At 38.4% G+C, this 20,602-nt stretch overlaps 1 protein-coding gene across 1 annotated transcript in view; it reads right to left on the bottom strand.

Moving 5' to 3' along the window:
• antxr1a (ANTXR cell adhesion molecule 1a) overlaps positions 1-20,602 on the bottom strand; it is an 84,367-nt gene that overhangs the window by 59,064 nt on the left and 4,701 nt on the right. The window contains exons 2-8 of the mRNA XM_073819296.1: positions 10,670-10,741; positions 10,302-10,373; positions 4,300-4,381; positions 4,001-4,034; positions 2,506-2,585; positions 1,231-1,299; positions 980-1,060 (exon numbers count right to left, since the gene is read on the bottom strand). Coding sequence (XP_073675397.1) covers positions 980-1,060; positions 1,231-1,299; positions 2,506-2,585; positions 4,001-4,034; positions 4,300-4,381; positions 10,302-10,373; positions 10,670-10,741 — 490 coding nt within the window. The remainder of the gene's footprint in view (positions 1-979; positions 1,061-1,230; positions 1,300-2,505; positions 2,586-4,000; positions 4,035-4,299; positions 4,382-10,301; positions 10,374-10,669; positions 10,742-20,602) is intronic.

The following is a 20,602-nucleotide window of genomic DNA, read 5'->3' as shown; positions in this document are numbered from 1 at the left end:
TTAAATAAAATCAATGTGGTGGCAAAATTACAACCTGCAGTGATGCGTTGTGAATTATCAATGACTTTGAATTAAATTTATGCTGATACTACTACTACTACTACTACTACTACTACTACTACTATTACTACTACTAATAATAATAATAATAATAATAATAATAATACCATTATAATGGTATTTGGTTAATGGGTGACCCTGGACCACAAAACCAGTCATAAGGATTTTTGAAATTATTTTATTGAAGATTTATCCATCCTTGATTTGGAAAACTGAATAAGCAAGTTTTCCATAGACGTATGGTTTGTTGGAATATGACAATATTTAGCCAAGATACAACTATTTGAAAATTAAAATATTGAGAAAATTGCCTTAAAAGTTGTCCAAATGAAGTTCTTAGCAATGCATATTACTAATCAAATTAAGTTTTGATAAATTTATGGTAGGAAATGTACAAAATATCTTCATTGAACATGATCTTTACTTAATACACTGCAAAAAATGCTTTTCTTACTTAGATTTTTTCTCTTGTTTCCATCCAAAATATCTAAAAATTCTTGAAACAGGAAGGATTTTCTAGACAAGTAAAGATTATTGTCTTGTTTTTAGTAAAAACAAGTCAAAATTAAGTGAGTTTTTGCTTGAAACAAGCTAAATAATCTGCCAATGGGGTAAGAAAAAAATCGTATTTCAAGCAGACAACTACATTATTTTTCCTACCCCATTGGCAGATTATTTTTTATTATTTTGGCTGGAAACAAGAGAAAAAATCTAAGTAAGAAAAGCATTTTTTGCAGTGTATCCTAATGATTTTTGGCACAATGGGTTGGCTATTGCTACAAATATAGCAAATAAACTTATGACTGGTTTTGTGGTCCAGGGTCACATATAATGATTTAAGTGGAATTTTTCTCGCTGTAATACAATTTTCTATATAAAATACAATTTACTGTACTAAATCATCAACATAAACACTCACCGAACCAATGACACCTTGTAGAGCTTCAAAACCATCGTTTACTGGAAAGACATGATCTTTGCTGTCGGCAATCTTGGCCAGCTAGGAAAAGTGAAAAAAAGTATTACAAAAAATGTATATGGTATACTTGCTTAAGTGCAAGGTTTATATGCCCTTCAAGCATAATTCATAGAAACCTTGTATCATTTTGGCATAAGTGCCATGATCTAGTTTTAAAGATTAACACGCCACCAAACACAACAAACACACACCTGGGTCTCATTGAAATCCTTCACTCCTACACAGTACACAGAGGCACCCAAGCTGCGAGAGCGATTGGCCTGAGGGAAACACAGGGCAGAAACACTTCAGACACCTGCAAACTATTAGCCGCTAACTGCTTTATCCACGGATCATGCTGGCTGGAAAAGCTGAACATCTCTGAAGAGGATGCTGGCTAATTCTGATCATTAGATGGTGAATAATGTCTTTGTTGGTTGAAGCTGAAAGCAAAAATGGGTCAGAACATGGGGAAAAGTAGACTTACTATTTCAGCCAGTGTGGCTGACATTTTGTACATAAGAAATATGGTGATGATTTGTATTATTTATAATAGCTCATAAGTTTCACTGTTGTTATTCATTTGTTAAACCAAAGATATGGTTCATATTGGTTGATGCTGTTGTAACGTTGTTTCCATCTGTGTTACAGGATGATGAGAATAAGAAAAATGTGTGATCTAATTCCCAGAATTCATATGGGCCACTGAAGACCCTGACCTTGTAAACACTAAACTAAACACTGCTTTCAGTGACGATACCCCTTGTGAAAGTAAAATATGCTTATTTGTACTAAATGTGCACTTGTAGTGTACTTCAAATCCTAGAAAGTGTTTAAAAAAAACGTGTAGATAATATAATATTGCTGAAATAAAAGGCCACTTAAGTCCACTTAAAGAGAGACACTTTCGTGACTGATTTAATACACACTTAGGTACAGTACACTTCTAAAATGTGCACTTTGTAATAATATCAAATTAAAAGTGTTAAAACGCATTTTATGTTTTAATAATATTTTGTTATGCTTTAAAGAAATACACCTACAATGTATTGACTAACATACCAAAAGACATGTAAAGTACTGGATTGTCATTTTAATTGTATTGTGTTTTTAACATATTACTTTACATTTTTAAATGTACTAAACAGCAATTTCATTATTACAAATGTGTAATTGCATTTAAGTGACAACAGAAGTTACAATAAAGCATATTTTAGATTTGCCATTAATTCTTGTAGTATTCAGCTGTACTTAAATCCTAATTAAGAGGGTCATAGTTTTAGCTAATTGCATTTTATGTAAAATTAATCTATAATACATTTTATGAAACTGCATTAACATCCAATCATGTGTCTGAAATGTTACATTATGTTTGCACTTAAGAGAAAAATCTTATCTTAAAATTAAAATACTTCTTCTTTTTCACATGGGACTGTCAAGCACTCCAGTCGTTTTGTTTCTTTTCGTCTGTCTTTCATCATTCTCACCTCTCTTTCAGCATAATAGAAGAGATTTTCATGCAGTTCTCCATCTGTGAGGGCGATGATCACACTGGCTGTCCGATATCCTTCAAAGAGAAACAAAGCAAAGCAACTTAATGCCAGATTTAATTTGATACATTTTTAACCGTTAAAACATGTTGAAACTAGTTATTGGTGCAATGCAATTTTAATTTCTATATGGTCAATATAAGGGAAATAAACAGTATATAGCAGCAATTAAGGGGCCAAGCACAACAGAGGTAAAATAAAGAGCTTTTTTAATTACTCAGTAAAGATCAGGGTTCTTCTAGGTTGTGGCTAGAAGGGATAAACTAACAATGAAATAAATTGTTCTACTTATAGATTGAGTTTTATTAACGTCTACACCTACCCCAACCCTAAACTTAGCCCTTACTATAATACAAAAACAGTATTGTTGTTGTACAGTGTGACAAAAATTGTTAGTGCACTTTGTGAAAATGATTTGGTATTTCAAAAAGCTTTTGAAAGATTTTTGGCAGCATTGTCCGAAGATGACCTGAACCAATTTTGGTGAAAATCGGACAAATTGTCTAGGAGGAGTTTGAAAAAGTAGATCTTTCGCAAAAATACAAAATCTTGACTTTTTGTACAAATTTACATTTTGTGCGTGCATTTGATGCAGCATGAGCCAAGGAATCAGAGGAAAAATGAATTTTGCTTCTAGACCTCACAGTTCAAAAGTGATTAGCAGAAATATGAGTGCAAATTTTGCCTATAGGTGGTGCAAAAGAGTTTGAGTTAAAGACTCCAAATTTTCTATGGTTAATATTGAGACAGTCTTCCATCTGTGTGCCAAATTTCATAATTTTCACGCAAGTGGTTCTATGGGCTGCCATAGCCTCCCAGAGCGGAAGAAGAAAAAGAAGTAAAACAACAGATACAATAGATGTCTAAGCACCTTCATTGCTTGGCCCCTTAAATATGCTGAATGGAAGCAGCCTAAACTAGCAAAACTGGTTCAGGTGGTCGCCAGTTTAAATAACCAGTTAAGACAGTCTTGTAGCAGGTTACTAGTATAAGGGGTATTTAGGGAAATGTCACACTGGTTTTAGTATGACAGAATTGATTAAAGGGATAGTTCACCCCGGAAATGACATTTCCTTCATCATTTATTTATCCTCAAGTTGTTCCAAACCTGTATGAGTTTCTTTCTTCTGTTCAACACAAAATAAAATCAAACAGTTGATGTTAGCTTCCATAATACTTTAATGTCTACCAGCAGCTGTTTCATTACCAACATTCATTAAAATATTTTCTTTTGTGTTTAACAGAAAAAAAAAAAAACTCATACAGGATGAGGGTGAGTAAATGATGACAGAAATATTTTGGGTGAACTATGCCAACTGTAACAAATTTAACTATTTTGTGCCAGTAAACCAGTTAGGACCTCCTTGAAGATTACTTAAACTAGTCTACAATGTTTCTTCTTTCAACTATATGGTGTTTGAAATGGACCTACCCTCAGAGTTACCGTAGTAAATCTGTTCGCTGGCCTAAAAGTACAAAACAAAACAAAGAAAACCATCAGTAATATTGTAATCTCACGCAGATCAAACAACATTCACAGCGACTGGTTATTTCACCGACAGATGAGGAATAAATTTACCCAGCTGTGAAAGATCATTTAAAAACTTATGATTTTAGGTCCATTTGTCTGAGCAGTAGCCAAACATAACCTTCATGAAGGATATTCCAAGCTATTTGTCATAGCTGGGTGGGCGGTACTGACGCCAAGATGGTTCCTATTGGCTCACTCACCCGCTGAATGCCTTCATGCATAAAAGTGTCTCCACCTGGACGCACTTTCTGAAGTTCCTCCAAGCCTTTACGAATCTGGTCCCTGACAAAAGCACACAATGAATAAGAGAAAAGGTCATGAAAAATACCTCATGGCCACAATCCTGTTCTGTCCTTGCTGCCTCTGTGCAATGTTTTACTGTAACCACCAAACTGTAACATTGGTAACACACACACACCCGGAGTGTAAGTTTATTCTGGATGGAGTCAGTTTTCAAAACTACAGACAAATTACACCATGAATAATATTCATTGGCACTGACAACCATTGACAACCAACACCTCTCTGGAAACATGGGAAAGCCTTAGTCACAATGAATTTGGCATACACCAGTGACCTTTCTTTAGAAATCGTGAGCCACATGTTGAAGTCATTGAAGTGCTGTTTTAAAGGAATCATTCACTCAAAAATGAAAAATGAAATCATGTACTCACCCACAAATTGTTCTTGTTTATTGGTAAGCAAACAGTTGATTTCAGTGTAAACAGTACACAGTTTGTGTTTAACAGAAGTAAGAAACCCACACTGTTTGGAACAACTTGAGAGTGAGTAAATGATGACACAATTGTAATTTTTAGGTGAACTATCCCTATATGGATTGTAGGGCTGTCCCCGAATAGTCGAAGATTCGATGCATCGATATGCGGAGCCTGATTCGACCACCGATCTCACAGTCGAATCTTCGCAGGTGAAACGAGCATCATACCATTTTGCCAATATGGGGGTGCTCAATGTCTAATTGCACACAGAACTACTGGTTTTGTACGGTTATATTAAGTTATATACAGCCTTTGATTATGATAATGCAGTAAAAACAAAAGTGAAAAATAAGAAGCGTTCAATAAATATTTTTAACGTGTTTGTAAATAAATCCAACCACCCCTGTGACTAATTTAATTTTCACTTTCCCTGATGCATGACGAGATGAGGACCATCTTGACGGCAGGGATGGCGGCGATCACACCGAACGCGTTTTTGCAGTTGGAGGCGCCTCTTTTGAATGGTTTTCTGTTGGCAGTGAGAGTTCTGCACGCTGTTTATGCGCCCAGGGCACCTCGCGTTTTCGCCGCCTGCTGCGCCTCGCGTTTTGCAGGAGCGCTCTGAGCGCCTGAAGTTGAAAAAAAAAATCAACTCTGAGCGGAAAAACGCCAACGTCATTCGCGTTCTTTTCCATTGTCCAATCGAATGAATGGAGAGGCGGGCCTTCTGTTGTGATGGCGAAAGTTTACCGTTGCTTAAAAAGTCCGGAGACTGCAAGAAATGGAGGAGAAACCTTTGGTGTCTATCGTGGGTAACCCGGTGCTGTATTATTTAGGGTTTCTGCTAATATGACAGTTTACTTAACAGCAAAAAAACTAAGATTTTAGAGCTCTCGCGCTATAATCCTTTGAATTGACTGACAGGACAGCTGTTTTGGTCGTTGCTTAGCAACATAAAAAAACCGCAGCACACTGCTCTTTCATTAAAAGTCACCAAAAAAGGCAGTGCTGTGCGCCTCGCGTTTTTAGAACTAAAAGAGGCGTTCTGTGTTTTTATTAAAACCTAAATAAGTTTGTCTGTCAGTTGGCAGGCAGTTTTGGTCGCTTATAAAATAAAATAAAAATAGTTTTACCCTCCTGCTGACTATAGTGTCGTGCCCCTCCCAACCCATTCACACACGCACATAAGCCTAGATGATTCGACTATCGGTCGACTATAGAAAGATTCGAAAATTCTGATTCGACTATGAAAATTCATAGTCGGGGACAGCCCTAATGGATTGTGAGGACCAGGGAATGCTTACAGCAGATGTGCTGTTTTTATTGGTCATTAAATGTCATTTAACCAACTCTCGCAGATTTGGCTTTCATTTTTTGGTAACAGAAGTGTAAAATGTCAGTAATTTGTTGGCACAAACTCATACTACAGTCAAAACTCTATCAGACTGCAAAAGTGGATACAATTGTTACGATGACGACGGAGATGAGGATCCAAATGCAAGCTTTATTTACAGATCGTGGTAAAACAGGCAGGGTCAAAACACCAGCAAACAGGAACATCCAGGGCAAAACAAAAACATATTCCAATGAGCGGGCGTGGGTCAAAATCCAGGAGGGCAGTCTAAAGTAACAAATGAAATCAAACAAAGAAACAAGGCAAAACTATGACTAGACTAAGACTTAAAACAAAACAAGGAAATAACTAAGAAACTAAGAAACACGGAAAACTAGGAAACACGGGAACTAGGAAATCAAGGAAAACGCTCGGTAGAGTTCGCTAGAGCAAAACAATACTTTGCAGGGGTCTGTTTGGCATGGCCCTGCTTAAAATGGCTGACAGACAGGAAATAACCAACGAAGCAGCAGAGGGAGCAGTAACAGTCACAGAGAAGCAAAGGCTCCCTCTGCTGGCCTGGCGTAACATAGCCCCCACCCTAGGAGCGACTCCCGGCGCTCCAACAAAACACAGAAGCAATGAGTCCGAGGTAGTGGGGGGAACAAGGTGCAGAGTCAGGGTGGACAGGGATTTCAGAAACGGCCTTCATAGCTGTGACAGGGCAGACAGGGACAACAGGATAACTATGGTGCAATGGTGGGCCTGGACCATGGAGCAAAGGCAGACAATCCAGCGGAAGCCAGGGCGGTGCAGGTAGAGCAGGGGGCCTTGGTGGAGCAGACAGTTCAGAAGGCCAAGGCGGATCAGGCAGCTTGGGTAGCCATGATAGAGCAAACAGTTCAGGACACCATAGTGGATCAGGGAACTTGGGTAGCCATGGTAGAGCAAACAGTTCAGGAGGCCATGGCGGAACAGGGAGCTTGGGTAGCCATGGCAGGGCAAACAGTTCAGAAGGCCATGGCTGATCAGGGAGCTTGGGTAGCCATGACAGAGTGGACAGGAACAAGAATCCCCATAGCAGAGCAGGGAACCATGGTGGTGCAGGGAGAGGAGGAACCTTGACAGTGGTCGAGCGGACGGATATACATGGATAGTTCATATATGGTTGATGCCCCCTTCTGAGGATCTGCAGCGGGAGCTGTCTCCTCAGGGGGTTCCGCCGTAAACGGCGCCTACATAAGAGGCATTGGAGCAGCGGACACGTGGACAGACGAGGCCTTCGGAGCAGACTTGTGGACGGACTCATGGACAGACAAGGCTTTTGGAGCAGACTCGTGGGCAGACGAGGCCTCTGGAGAACAGTGTGCAGCCCACACACTTAAGATGGCAATGGCCATCACAGGCAGTGCAGTGGTTAGTGGGATGCCCATCGGGTTTGAGGGCGTGTGGCTTGGGAGCGAAGGCTTTGCGTGGCTTGGGAGCGAAGGCTCAGCGTGACTTGCTTGGCTTGGGAGCGTCGGCTCTGTGTTGCTTGCTTGGCTTGGGAGCGAAGGCTCTGGACGCTCGGGCGAGACGTGACTTGGCTCTGGACGCTCGGGCGAGACTGACTTGGCTCTGGACGCTCGTGACTTGGCCTTGAAGGAACAGCTGTGACTTGACTTGCCGTGACAGGAACAGCTGTGACTTGACTTGGCTCGGAGGGAACGGCCGTGACCTGACTTGGCTCGGAGGGGACAGCTGAGACTTGACTTGGCGTGGCTGGAACAGCTGTGACTTGACTTGGCTCGAATGGAACGGCCGTGACCTGACTTCCCTCGCAGGGGACAGTTGAGACCTGACTTGGCTCGGAGGGGACAGCTGTGACTTGACTTGGCTTTGAGGGAACAGCTGAGACTTGATCTGATTCAGGAGGCACTGTAGTGTCTTGATGTGACTCTGAAAGTGCTGCTGTAACTTGCTTAGAATCTGGAAGTGTTGGGGTGTTTTGACTCGACTGAGGGTGTGAAACTTTGTCTTGACTTGACTCAGGGAGTGCTGCTTGACTTGACTCAGGGAGTGCTGCTTGACTTGACTCAGGGAGTGCTGCTTGACTTGACTCAGGAAGTGCTGCTTGACTTGACTCAGGAAGTGCTGCTTAACTTGACTCAGGCAGTGCAGCTTGACTTGACTCAGGAAGTGCTGCTTGACTTGGCTCAGGAAGTGCTGCTTGACTTGGCTCAGGAAGTGCTGCTTGACATGGCTCAGGAACTTCAGCCGTTACGTGACTGGTCTTGGCAGGAACAGTTGCGGTGACGTGACTTGACTTAGCAGGAGCAGCAGCTGTAATGTGACTTGACTTGGCAGGAACAGCAGCTGTGACGTGACTTGACTTGGCAGGAACAGCAGCTGGTGCAGGTTCAAGAGAAGCAGACATGACGTTAACAGGCAGTGGCTTGGTTGACGTGGCGTGAGCGGACGCTGGCTTGGCTGGCGTGGCGTTAGCAGGCGCTGGATTGGCTGACGTGGCGTTAGCAGGTGCTGACAGTAAGAGACCGACTGTTCGTACTGACAGCAGTGGTGGGTCCTCCAAGTTGGATATTAGTCTCTGATAGGCCACGGAAACATGAGAGTCTGATGCTGCAGCCACCATTGCGACGACAGGCTCGGGCGTGGCGGCCATCTTGGGTGCAGGCTCGGGCGTGGCCATCTTGAACTCAGGAACGGAGGCAATCTTGGCCGGGAACTCAGAAACGGACGCCATCTTGCGTGCAGACTCTGGAAAGGTGGCCATCTTGTGAACTGACTCAGGAAGGGCGGCCATCTTGCGCTGTGGCTCAGGACTAGCAGACATCTTGCGCTGTGGCTCAGGGCTAGCAGACATCTTGCGCTGTGGCTCTGGGCTAGCAGACATCTTGCGCTGTGGCTCTAGGCTAGCAGACATTTTGCGCTGTGGCTCTGGGCTAGCAGACATCTTGGGCTGTGGCTCTGGGCTAGCAGACATCTTGGGCTGTGGCTCTGGGCTAGCAGACATCTTGCGCTGTGGCTCTGGGCTAGCAGACATCTTGGGCTGTGGCTCTGGGCTAGCAGACATCTTGGGCTGTGGCTCTGGGCTAGCAGACATCTTGCGCTGTGGCTCTGGGTTAGCAGACATCTTGGGCTGTGGCTCTGGGCTAGCAGACATCTTGCGCTGTGGCTCTGCGCTCGCAGACATCTTGGGCTGTGGCTCTGGGCTAGCAGACATCTTGCCCTGTGGCTCTGGGCTAGCAGACACTTTGCGTTGTGGCTCTGGGCTAGCAGACATCTTGTGCTGTTGGGTTGTGATTTGCATCTTGTTAACTGACTCCTCGGAAGCGCCCACAGTGAATGAGGAGCCAGTGACCGACAAAGCAAAGTTTAAAAGTTCACAGAGCGACCCTCGAGGACCACGAAGTATTAATATTGACTTTAATGGTTAGTTAAGTCCGTGGCAAAAGAAGTCTATAAGTGCACAGTCTGGGAAAGTGGAATATTGAATAATGTCCAGGTAATCTTTAATGAGGTCCTCAAGGGATCGTTTACCTTGGGTCTTGAGTGCGAAGCTGATGACTGGGTCCATGGTGAACGGCTGGTGGATAAAGCTGCTGGACCCGGGGGGACGAAGTATTCTGTTACGATGACGACAGAGATGAGGATCCAAATGCAAGCTTTATTTACAGATCATGGTAAAACAGGCAGGGTCAAAACACCAGCAAACAGGAACATCCAGGGTAAAACAAAAGCATAATCCAATGAGCGACGTGGGTCAAAATCCAGGAGGGCAGTCCAAAGTAACAAATGAAATCAAACAAAGAAACAAGGCAAACTATGACTAGACTAAGACTTGAAACAAAACAAGGAAATAACTAAGAAACTAAGAAACACGAAAAACTAGGAAAGATGGGAAATAGGAAATTAAGGAAAACGCTGGTAGAGTTCGCTACAGCAAAACAATACTTCGCAGGGGTCTGTTTGGCATGGCCCTGCTTAAAATGGCTGACAGACAGGAAAAAACCATGTAGCAGCAGAGGGAGCAAAAACAGTCACAGAGAAGCAAAGGCTCCCTCTGCTGGCCTGGCGTAACAACAATCAATGCATTTGTGCAAACAGCTTGAGTTTAATTAGAAAATAATCAAAATATCCATTCACTCACCTGTCTTCTGTAAGCCGCATTAAAATATTGCCCTGGTCGGAGAATACAATGAAGGACATCCGCAACTGTGGGCTACATGCAATAACAAACATGTATGTTAGACTAAAATTATTATTTCACTGTAAAAGCCAAATGCACTCTAGTTATTTCTGAAGCATATTTGAATTTTGCAAATAACTTTCTGTGTGCTCCCACATATTCATATTCCTACTTTACTAAAATAAATTCATTTACATAACTTTTATTAAGCCAAATAAAAAGTTAGAAATGCAACCAGTTAAACATATTCTAAAGTATTTTTCCATTATTTTTCATTCACATACTGTAGAAAAAGATATACATTATTGTAAGAGTCTGTCTTTGCGTACCTTATGAACTTATGGGCCAGATGTTCCACAAAATTATATATTTCATTCCAGTGATGCTGCACACTTCCTGATCTGCAAGGAGAAACAGACATATTGAACGCTTACAGTCGAACATCAAGGGGGTAATAAAGATTCACAAGCTGAGAGGAATAGCCGAAGTTTGAGATTTACTGCTGTGTGAAAAAGATTTTTTTTAAAAGCAGCAGTTCAAAAACTACATTGACACATTTTTATAGTCTTTAGAGGGAAATTGTTCAAGTATCCAGCATCCTCCCAGAGCAGCCGTCTGTCTGAATGAGTGTGATGCCAACTGTGAATATTCTATTAACTGTAAATTAAGACAAAGATCAACAGTCTTGGCCCTTAAATATTACAGTAGTAATGCATGTGAGGCTTCACATTGTAACCTGATTTTAAATTCTGTTATAAATAGTTGTATCTCTGCCAAATATGGTTCTATCCGAACAAACCATACATCAATGGAAAGCTTATGTATTCAAATTTCAGTTGATGTATAAATCTCAATTTAAAAAAATTGACCCTTATGGCTGGTTTTGTGGTCCAGGGTCACATATCTGGGACATCTGCCTGTGAAAGAACTTGCGCACTTTTCAACACTATAGTGTAAAAAGTTTTCACCAGTTTCAACTTAAAAACTAAAAAAAAAAAAAAAACCTGTTTAAAAAACAGTTTAGCAGCTGCCTTAAAATTTTAAGTTAAATCAACTTAAGTCATTTCAACTCGCAAGTTAAATCAACTCATTTTTAATGTAATAATTGTTGTTTTAAGCTGATTTAACTTAAAATTTTAAGGCAGCTGCTGAACTTAGGCTTTTAAGTTGAATCTAGTGAAAACTTTTTACAGTGTGCATATAAGAGAGAGCAGTTTAACATGAATATTGCCATGCTAAAGAGTTTAATAACTATATAAACATGCTAAGGTCTAATGAGGCTAATAAGGTTAATGCATATTAATTACATTGTTAATGTACACTCAAAATGCTTTGCTGAAATCAAAAGACGAACTATAATAGGTGAACACTAACCAATGGAATAACCTGAGCATTAGTTATGCCCACCACCGAAGAAAGTGGCTTCTATTCAGGTGTGTTTAATTAGAGTTGGAGCTAAACTCTGCAGGACAGCGGCCCTCCAGGAACTGAGTTTGACAGCCCTGTTTCGTCAGCCTAAGTTGATCATAGAACCATTGTCATCAAGCAACGTAGGCTTACGATGCTTTTGAGAAATGCAGCCCAGGTTTCGATCCAAACTTTGGACTACCCTGTCCATCTAATACTGTAAAAACCCAAGGAATGAAACTCTTGAATGCAAAATCTGTGATAAACTTATTCTTAACCCAAGGCAAGTGAAATCTACCAATTTATTAGTCAATTACTAACAATAGGCAGTATATAGTCAACTGGCGTGAAATTTAGTCACATATGTGAAAGATGTACTTAAAATGTAGAAGGTTGTTAAAGCCACTGATTAAATGTTCATGTTTCAAAAACGAATTTAAGTACAAACAAACAATAATATCATTTAAAAGTTGATACAAAAACTGAAAGAACCTTTCTGTGTCATAAAAGGTTCTTTGTGGCGAAAGAAAGTACTTCAGGTTATAAAAAGGCAAGAAAGAGATGGTTCTTCATCTTCTGTGGCACCCCAGTGAAGAACATTTTAAAGGAACCTGATTTTAATTGTAACACTTTATTTTTGTTACGTGTTACATGTACTTTCTGTTATAATGGTGCACGTGCTGGACGGAACGAGACGAGATTAACAATAAACACTATATTTAATATACTCTTCAGATAAACAAGCAGGAACAGGCAAGAGAATCCACACACGTAACATTTCAACGATTAACATCACATAAAGACTGACAGAGAACTCAGGAAACAAACAGACTTATAAGGACAGACTAATAATTAAACACAGGTGACGGGGATGATGACAAACGAGGACTTAACCAAATGATCACAAAATGACAGGGGGAAACCAGATGGGAGAAACCAAAGACCAAAACATACAGAACTATGACACTTACTATTATAATAACAATTAATTATGTATGATTACATGCAAGTAACCCTACTACAAACCCTAATTCTAACCCTAACCATATAGTAAGTAAATGTGGTTAATTAATATTACTCAGAGCTGTATAATTATAATGTAACAAGGACACCTTAAAATAAAATGTAACCAAAACTGCATTATGTTTTATTTTCAGTAATAATTACCTTATGAAGACATTCTGATTGGTGCAGTTGATTAGTGCACTGTGCCAGGTGTTATTATTTATATGATGTCATGTCTAGTGCAGAGCTACAAGCACTGATTAATTCAAAATGATGTACTTGTTGTTGTAATGCAACTATCCCCAGGACAAAATTGCATCCAGATGATCATGTTTTTGCATGGTAATGCTTTTTAAAAATCCAGGCCTTGTTACTGCCATCAAATTTTTTCAAAGTTAACATTTTAATCAACAGGTTATTGAATAAATAATAATCATAAGGTCTGTGTTTAGCACAAGCACAGGATATTTTAAAATTTTATTCTACAACAAAAAATGCTTTAAAATGTCTACTTTTTTGTTTCTAACAAGTAGCTAAATGTACTAAAGAGGTTGTCAGAAACTCTAATCTTAAATACTGATTAGGTTTACTCATACTGACTAGTTTGCTTTCACAGTTTTAATATGTTAATAATCAAACTCTTGCAAACTATTCAACTCAAATTTTCTAAAAGAGTTGTCGAAAGTTTAATGTCAAGTCATTCGACCGTGGTGTAGTTAGTTTAAAACATATGTTTAGCATTTTACTTCTGGTTGTATTTAGGCTTCAAATATTTCATTTATAAAGATTATCATGATAAACCAAACATGTAAGCATCAAACTTTTGTTAGTCACAGAGCTTATTTTCAGCAATAATCCAAAAGCCAATAGAAAAATTGGTCACACTTTAGTTACTAACTATTATCTACGACTTTCGCTTCAATAAACTCCTAATTTGCTGCTTATTAGTAGTTAGTGCAGTAGTTATTTAGGTATTAAGTAGGTGTTGGAGTAGAAATTAGGGGATCTAGACTATGATAAGTACTAATAAACAGCCAAAATACTAGTAATATGAATTCTAAACTGAAATCTGAAAATATGGCTTTTGGAGGGAAATGACAAAAATAAAGGCATTTGAACAGTAACAAAAATAAGTGATGATGGAACAGTCAGTAAAAAAAGATTTATACGCCACTTTACTATAACAACAACAAAATAAAATAAAAATCCTTTAGTTTGAATAAAAGCCGCCCACTGGGACATAAAAATTCTTGTTGAAGAAACACAAGAGTGTCCAAATACCCTTTGGGGCCACTAGCTGAAACAATAAAAATGTTCTTCTCCACCTCATTATACGTTTAGAATTATTATTGCAATGATGTGAGATAATGTGGCAGAAGTATCTGAATTGTTTAGGCACTGCCTCAGTCCTCTTCTCATCCTATGCCTGTCTTTCTCCCTCTCTCGCAGTTTTTCCTTTGTTAGTGAGATCCAGGCCTCTAAAGCAGCCAAAGCAGGCTGGGTTTGGGACATCTGGAGCTGATGGTGAAATGGTTTAACAAGAGGCAATGGGTAAGTGTGTGCGACTGTGTAAAAGCAAAGGATTTATTTATATAGCTATAACTCTTAATGAACTAGCCTTCATACAGCTGCCCGAGATTGCCTATTCATTTTCACTGAAATTGGACGGGATTGTCACATTATTCAGTTCCTCCCCAACAAAACAGGTTTAGATAATTCTTGGGAATGGATGAGAGCACAAAACCCACCCCCCAACCGCATCTCTCAGCTTGCATTTCAGAAAGAGAACAGTTCAACGAGGGCATTTCACTTATAGCTGGCCCCAAAACAATAGTAGACACCCTAGCAGCAATTTACCATTAGGTAAATTATGTTTCACATTTTTTTTATCTTTACTCAGGAATAGTGTGGTGTTCAGAGCCAGATGATTATAAAATCATTATATGAATGCTTGGTCATAAACTCTAATAGGGATACTAAAGATCATATTGTACAATGTAAGACAGAGATAATGTATAGTCAGCTAGTCACAAAAATCTGTGTTGTTGCCATGACTATGACAGCCTAGCCATAAACTCCTAATTCACCAACACAGACATCATACACAAAAATGTGTGTTTTATTACTGTAAGATGCAATGTTTGTAGAAGAAAGCAGAAGTATAATTTCATTACTAGAAAAACTGAGAGTGGTACACTATGACAAAAAATTCATGACCATATTAATAATTTACTTTCTAATGTCTCTTGAAGTATCACTAATATTTGGCATCACACAAGCACACAACAACAAATAAATGCATAAAATATAGCTGCAAGGAGCGATTTAAGTACATTATGTAGGAATTAAAAAGACATTATGTACCAAGCCTTTTTTTGCAAATAAAGGTAATTAACCATAGAAATATTATGTTTTTTAATGTTTATGACTGTTATAGCGCCAGCTGTGGTCTGATTTCCTTAAAACTTTGCAAGCTTGTTTAGAATCAGCTTTGTGAAGTTTTGAGTTTTCCTTTAGATTTTATAGGGTTTTAGGTAAATTCGGACAGGCCCCATTATAGCTTCCCAAAGAGTAAATTAACATTTTTGATAATTATTGACTTAGATGGTCTAGAGAATTATACTGCAGTGTGTTTTTTTTCTTCCAGATTGAGTGAAAAACATAGGACTAGTTTGCAAAAGTAGTTGTTTTACATCTTCTCAATCATACGATTTGATTGACAGCAGTCATTCTAGAGACAAAGTTGTCTGGAATGAGGAGTTCTATCATATGATACAAATATTGCACATAAAATGCACAATCATTTACGCCCTTGAAAAACTCAATATCGATTCAATATACCATGTCAATAGGTGCTCAAACTTCATTGGCCAATGGCGGACCATTTTTATTATTTTGAGATATGCAAATGTCCTTATAGACACTTGTGGCACTTTGGACCAAGACCATGCACAGCGATTTTCATGTTGATAGGACAGATGTTTGTGTAAGTATAGCCATTTTTATGTTTTTTACCTCTTATAGTGCCACCAAGTAGCAAACCTCTGTTTTTGTCCTGCAACATCAGATTGAGCTCTTACATAAGTTTCCTGAGTTTGGTGAAGATATCTCATTCTGTTCAGGAGTTATAGGCATTTTACTAAAAATTTTACCCTGCCTCTTTCGAATGTTTTGTCGTCCCTTTGCGATGACGAGTCGAAAGCTAATTAAATTCCTAGAAACTTTCAGGCAGGTGTGGTAGAGCTTTTAGAGCTACACTCTGCAGTACACTGGCCCGCAAAGGTCTTGTACCATGACTATTGCTTAACAAACTTAGGGTTACAGGATTAGTTTAGATTAAAAAAAACAAACCAGTCCAATCAGGCTTAGTTGGCACCATGAAACTTCTCTGTCAAATCAGGCTTTGATCCTCGATTAAACTCTATTGAGTGTTTTCTCTTCGATAAAATAAAGATTTATCGCAGATTGTAGACGCATTGTGGAAGGATGAGGACTAGTTTCCTCACTTCCAGCTTTTTGTGTCTCATGACAGTCCTTAGAGTGATAAGTAAATTTTCTTGCTTTATCTGGAGGCATAATTTCTTCATTATTCAAGGTTTTAGGTGAACCATATATAATATATTTATATATAATAAAATGAATACTGATTTGTCCTAAATGGTGTTAATTATTTAATCTAACTTGTTGAAAAGGGACCGGTATGTTGAAAATTTGGGACAGTGTTCAAATAGGCCAAGCAGAAGCTCCAGAACTATTCCAGAGAGAACAACAGGCCTTCCTGGTCATTAGCGTTATAAGTGATATTATTAGTTTCATAACACATGTGTCTTTATTCCCACCATTGTTTCTCAAATGTTCTCTTATTGCACTGTCTGCAAAAGTGTTTAAGCTGAATGAATGGAGGAGAATGGTAAATGGCCTTCACAGACCCTCCTGAGCACAGGAGCCAAGCCATCAAGCCCACAGCTATAAAGTGGAGCCACAGAAATGGCCCATAAGTACAGCAACCAAACACTGACTTTCCCATAACTCACATCCAAGTGATTGCTGATTGATTTGTGTTGATAAACGAACCCATGTTAAACACAACCAGAACTTAATGTTGGGCATTGTCCCATGTTAGCTAGAAGGCTTTAGTTTTATATGCTAAATTAATTCCACTGCATTTATTCTTGTATGTTAGAATGTTACACTGCATGACTTCTTACGACCAGTGTGTTTATATCTGCTGTAGCATTTAAAATAATAATTCTGACAACTATTGGCCAGAGAAGAACTGGCCTCCCAGATTGAGCTTGGATTCTCCCAAGGGTTTTTTTTCTCAGTTTCTTTCACCGATGGAGATTGTGTTTCTTCCCACTGTCACCTTTTGTCTTGCTTAGTTGGGGACACTTGATATTTTGCAATATTACTGAATTGACTGTGCAGACACTATTGGATGAGAACTGAATTGAGCTGGATGATGTCATCACTGTTTTCTCCAGAGCTGCTTTATAGATTATTCAAACATTCCATTATTGCTTGACTTTACAGAGTTATCGAACCGAACTGAAACAATGAACTGATTTCAGCTGAATAATGACTGTTTAGCATTGTCTTTTTAGAGTTTTACAGCAGAATTGAATTCTGTTTGCATCACTGAATCACTTTTTTTCCTGTTTATCACAATAAAGCTGCTTTGTAATGATCTGTACAAAGCAAAAATCTGTATTGTGTAAGCACTAAATAAATAAAGATGATTTGACTATTGCAAAAATTTCACTGATTTCACTGTTTCTTACAGTGGCCAAGAGAGCTCAATGGGCTGCAACTTAAGAAAACACATGCAAATAGAAAAAAACACCAGCAAATTAAGAAAACATCATAAATTTGAAATTTGAATTTTCTGAATTTCTGTTTATTGGTTGTGTTGTGAGTATTTGCAGTGTGTTTCTGTATTTGGTTGTGTTGTATTTGTAGAGTGTTTCTGTATTTGGTTGTGTTGTGAGTATTTGTAGAGTGTTTCTGTATTTGGCTGTGTTGTATTTGTAGAGTGTTTCTGTATTTGGTTGTGTTGTGAGTATTTGCAGAGTGTTTCTGTATTTGGTTGTGTTGTATTTGTAGAGTGTTTCTGTATTTGGTTGTGTTGTAAGTATTTGCAGACTGTTTCTGTATTTGGTTGTGTTGTGAGTATTTGCAGTGTGTTTCTGTATTTAGTTGTGTTGTATTTGTAGAGTGTTTCTGTATTTAGTTGTGTTGTGAGTATTTGCAGAGTGTTTCTGTATTTAGTTGTGTTGTATTTGTAGAGTGTTTCTGTATTTTGATGTGTTGTATTTGTAGAGTGTTTCTGTATTTGGTTGTGTTGTGAGTATTTGCAGAGTGTTTCTGTATTTGGTTGTGTTGTGAGTATTTGCAGAGTATTTCTGTATTTAGTTGTGTTGTATTTGTAGAGTGTTTCTGTATTTAGTTGTGTTGTGAGTATTTGCAGTGTGTTTCTGTATTTGGTTGTGTTGTATTTGTAGAGTGTTTCTGTATTTGGTTGTGTTGTGAGTATTTGCAGTGTGTTTCTGTATTTAGTTGTGTTGTATTTGTAGAGTGTTTCTGTATTTGGTTGTGTTGTGAGTATTTGCAGTGTGTTTCTGTATTTAGTTGTGTTGTATTTGCAGAGTATTTCTGTATTAGGTTGTGTTGTGAGTATTTGCAGAGTGTTTCTGTATTTGGTTGTGTTGTGAGTATTTGTAGAGTGTTTCTGTATTTTGATGTGTTGTATTTGCAGAGTATTTCTGTATTTGGTTGTGTTGTGAGTATTTGCAGAGTGTTTCTGTATTTGGTTGTGTTGTGAGTATTTGCAGAGTGTTTCTGTATTTGGTTGTGTTGTATTTGTAGAGTGTTTCTGTATTTGGTTGTGTTGTGAGTATTTGCAGAGTGTTTCTGTATTTAGTTGTGTTGTATTTGTAGAGTGTTTCTGTATTTAGTTGTGTAGTGAGTATTTGCAGTGTGTTTCTGTATTTAGTTGTGTTGTATTTGTAGAGTGTTTCTGTATTTGGTTGTGTTGTGAGTATTTGCAGTGTGTTTCTGTATTTAGTTGTGTTGTATTTGCAGAGTGTTTCTGTATTTGGTTGTGTTGTGAGTATTTGCAGTGTGTTTCTGTATTTGGTTGTGTTGTATTTGTAGAGTTTTTCTGTATTTGGTTGTGTTGTGAGTATTTGTAGAGTGTTTCTGTATTTTGATGTGTTGTATTTGCAGAGTATTTCTGTATTTGGTTGTGTTGTGAGTATTTGCAGAGTGTTTCTGTATTTGGTTGTGTTGTGAGTATTTGCAGAGTGTTTCTGTATTTGGTTGTGTTGTGAGTATTTGCATTGTGTTTCTGTATTCGGTTGTGTTGTATTTGTAGAGTGTTTCTGTATTTGGTTGTGTTGTGAGTATGTGTAGAGTGTTTCTGTATTTGGTTGTGCTGTATTTGTAGAGTGTTTCTGTATTTGGTTGTGTTGTGGGTATTTGCAGTGTGTTTCTGTATTTGGTTGTGCTGTGAGTATTTGCATTGTGTTTCTGTATTCGGTTGTGTTGTATTTGTAGAGTGTTTCTGTATTTGGTTGTGTTGTGAGTATGTGTAGAGTGTTTCTGTATTTGGTTGTGCTGTATTTGTAGAGTGTTTCTGTATTTGGTTGTGTTGTGGGTATTTGCAGTGTGTTTCTGTATTTGGTTGTGCTGTGAGTATTTGCATTGTGTTTCTGTATTCGGTTGTGTTGTATTTGTAGAGTGTTTCTGTATTTGGTTGTGTTGTGAGTATGTGTAGAGTGTTTCTGTATTTGGTTGTGCTGTATTTGTAGAGTGTTTCTGTATTTGGTTGTGTTGTGGGTATTTGCAGTGTGTTTCTGTATTTGGTTGTGCTGTGAGTATTTGCATTGTGTTTCTGTATTCGGTTGTGTTGTATTTGTAGAGTGTTTCTGTATTTGGTTGTGTTGTGAGTATGTGTAGAGTGTTTCTGTATTTGGTTGTGTTGTGAGTATTTGCAGAGTGTTTCTGTATTTAGTTGTGTTGTATTTGTAGAGTGTTTCTGTATTTAGTTGTGTTGTGAGTATTTGCAGTGTGTTTCTGTATTTAGTTGTGTTGTATTTGTAGAGTGTTTCTGTATTTGGTTGTGTTGTGAGTATTTGCAGAGTGTTTCTGTATTTGGTTGTGTTGTGAGTATTTGCATTGTGTTTCTGTATTCGGTTGTGTTGTATTTGTAGAGTGTTTCTGTATTTGGTTGTGTTGTGAGTATTTGTAGAGTGTTTCTGTATTTGGTTGTGTTGTGAGTATTTGCAGAGTGTTTCTGTATTTGGTTGTGTTGTGAGTATTTGCAGTGTGTTTCTGTATTTGGTTGTGTTGTGAGTATTTGCAATGTGTTTCTGTATTTAGATGTGTTGTGAGTATTTGCAGAGTGTTTCTGTATTTGGTTGTGTTGTATTTGTAGAGTGTTTCTGTATTTGGATGTGTTGTATTTGTAGAGTGTTTCTGTATTTGGATGTGTTGTGAGTATTTGCAATGTGTTTCTGTATTTGGATTTGTTGTGAGTATTTGCAATGTGTTTCTGTATTTAGATGTGTTGTGAGTATTTGCAGAGTGTTTCTGTATTTGGTTGTGTTGTGAGTATTTGCATTGTGTTTCTGTATTCGGTTGTGTTGTATTTGTAGAGTGTTTCTGTATTTGGTTGTGTTGTGAGTATTTGCAGAGTGTTTCTGTATTTGGTTGTGTTGTGTTGTGTTGTGTTGTGTTGTGTTGTGTTGTGTTGTGTTGTGTTGTGTTGTATTTGTAGAGTGTTTCTGTATTTGGTTGTGTTGTGAGTATTTGTAGAGTGTTTCTGTATTTGGTTGTGTTGTGAGTATTTG

Source organism: Garra rufa, chromosome 15 (assembly GCF_049309525.1).
Source record: "Garra rufa chromosome 15, GarRuf1.0, whole genome shotgun sequence".
NCBI classification, from domain to species: domain Eukaryota; kingdom Metazoa; phylum Chordata; class Actinopteri; order Cypriniformes; family Cyprinidae; genus Garra; species Garra rufa.
This window is presented reverse-complemented; position numbering and strand designations above follow the sequence as displayed.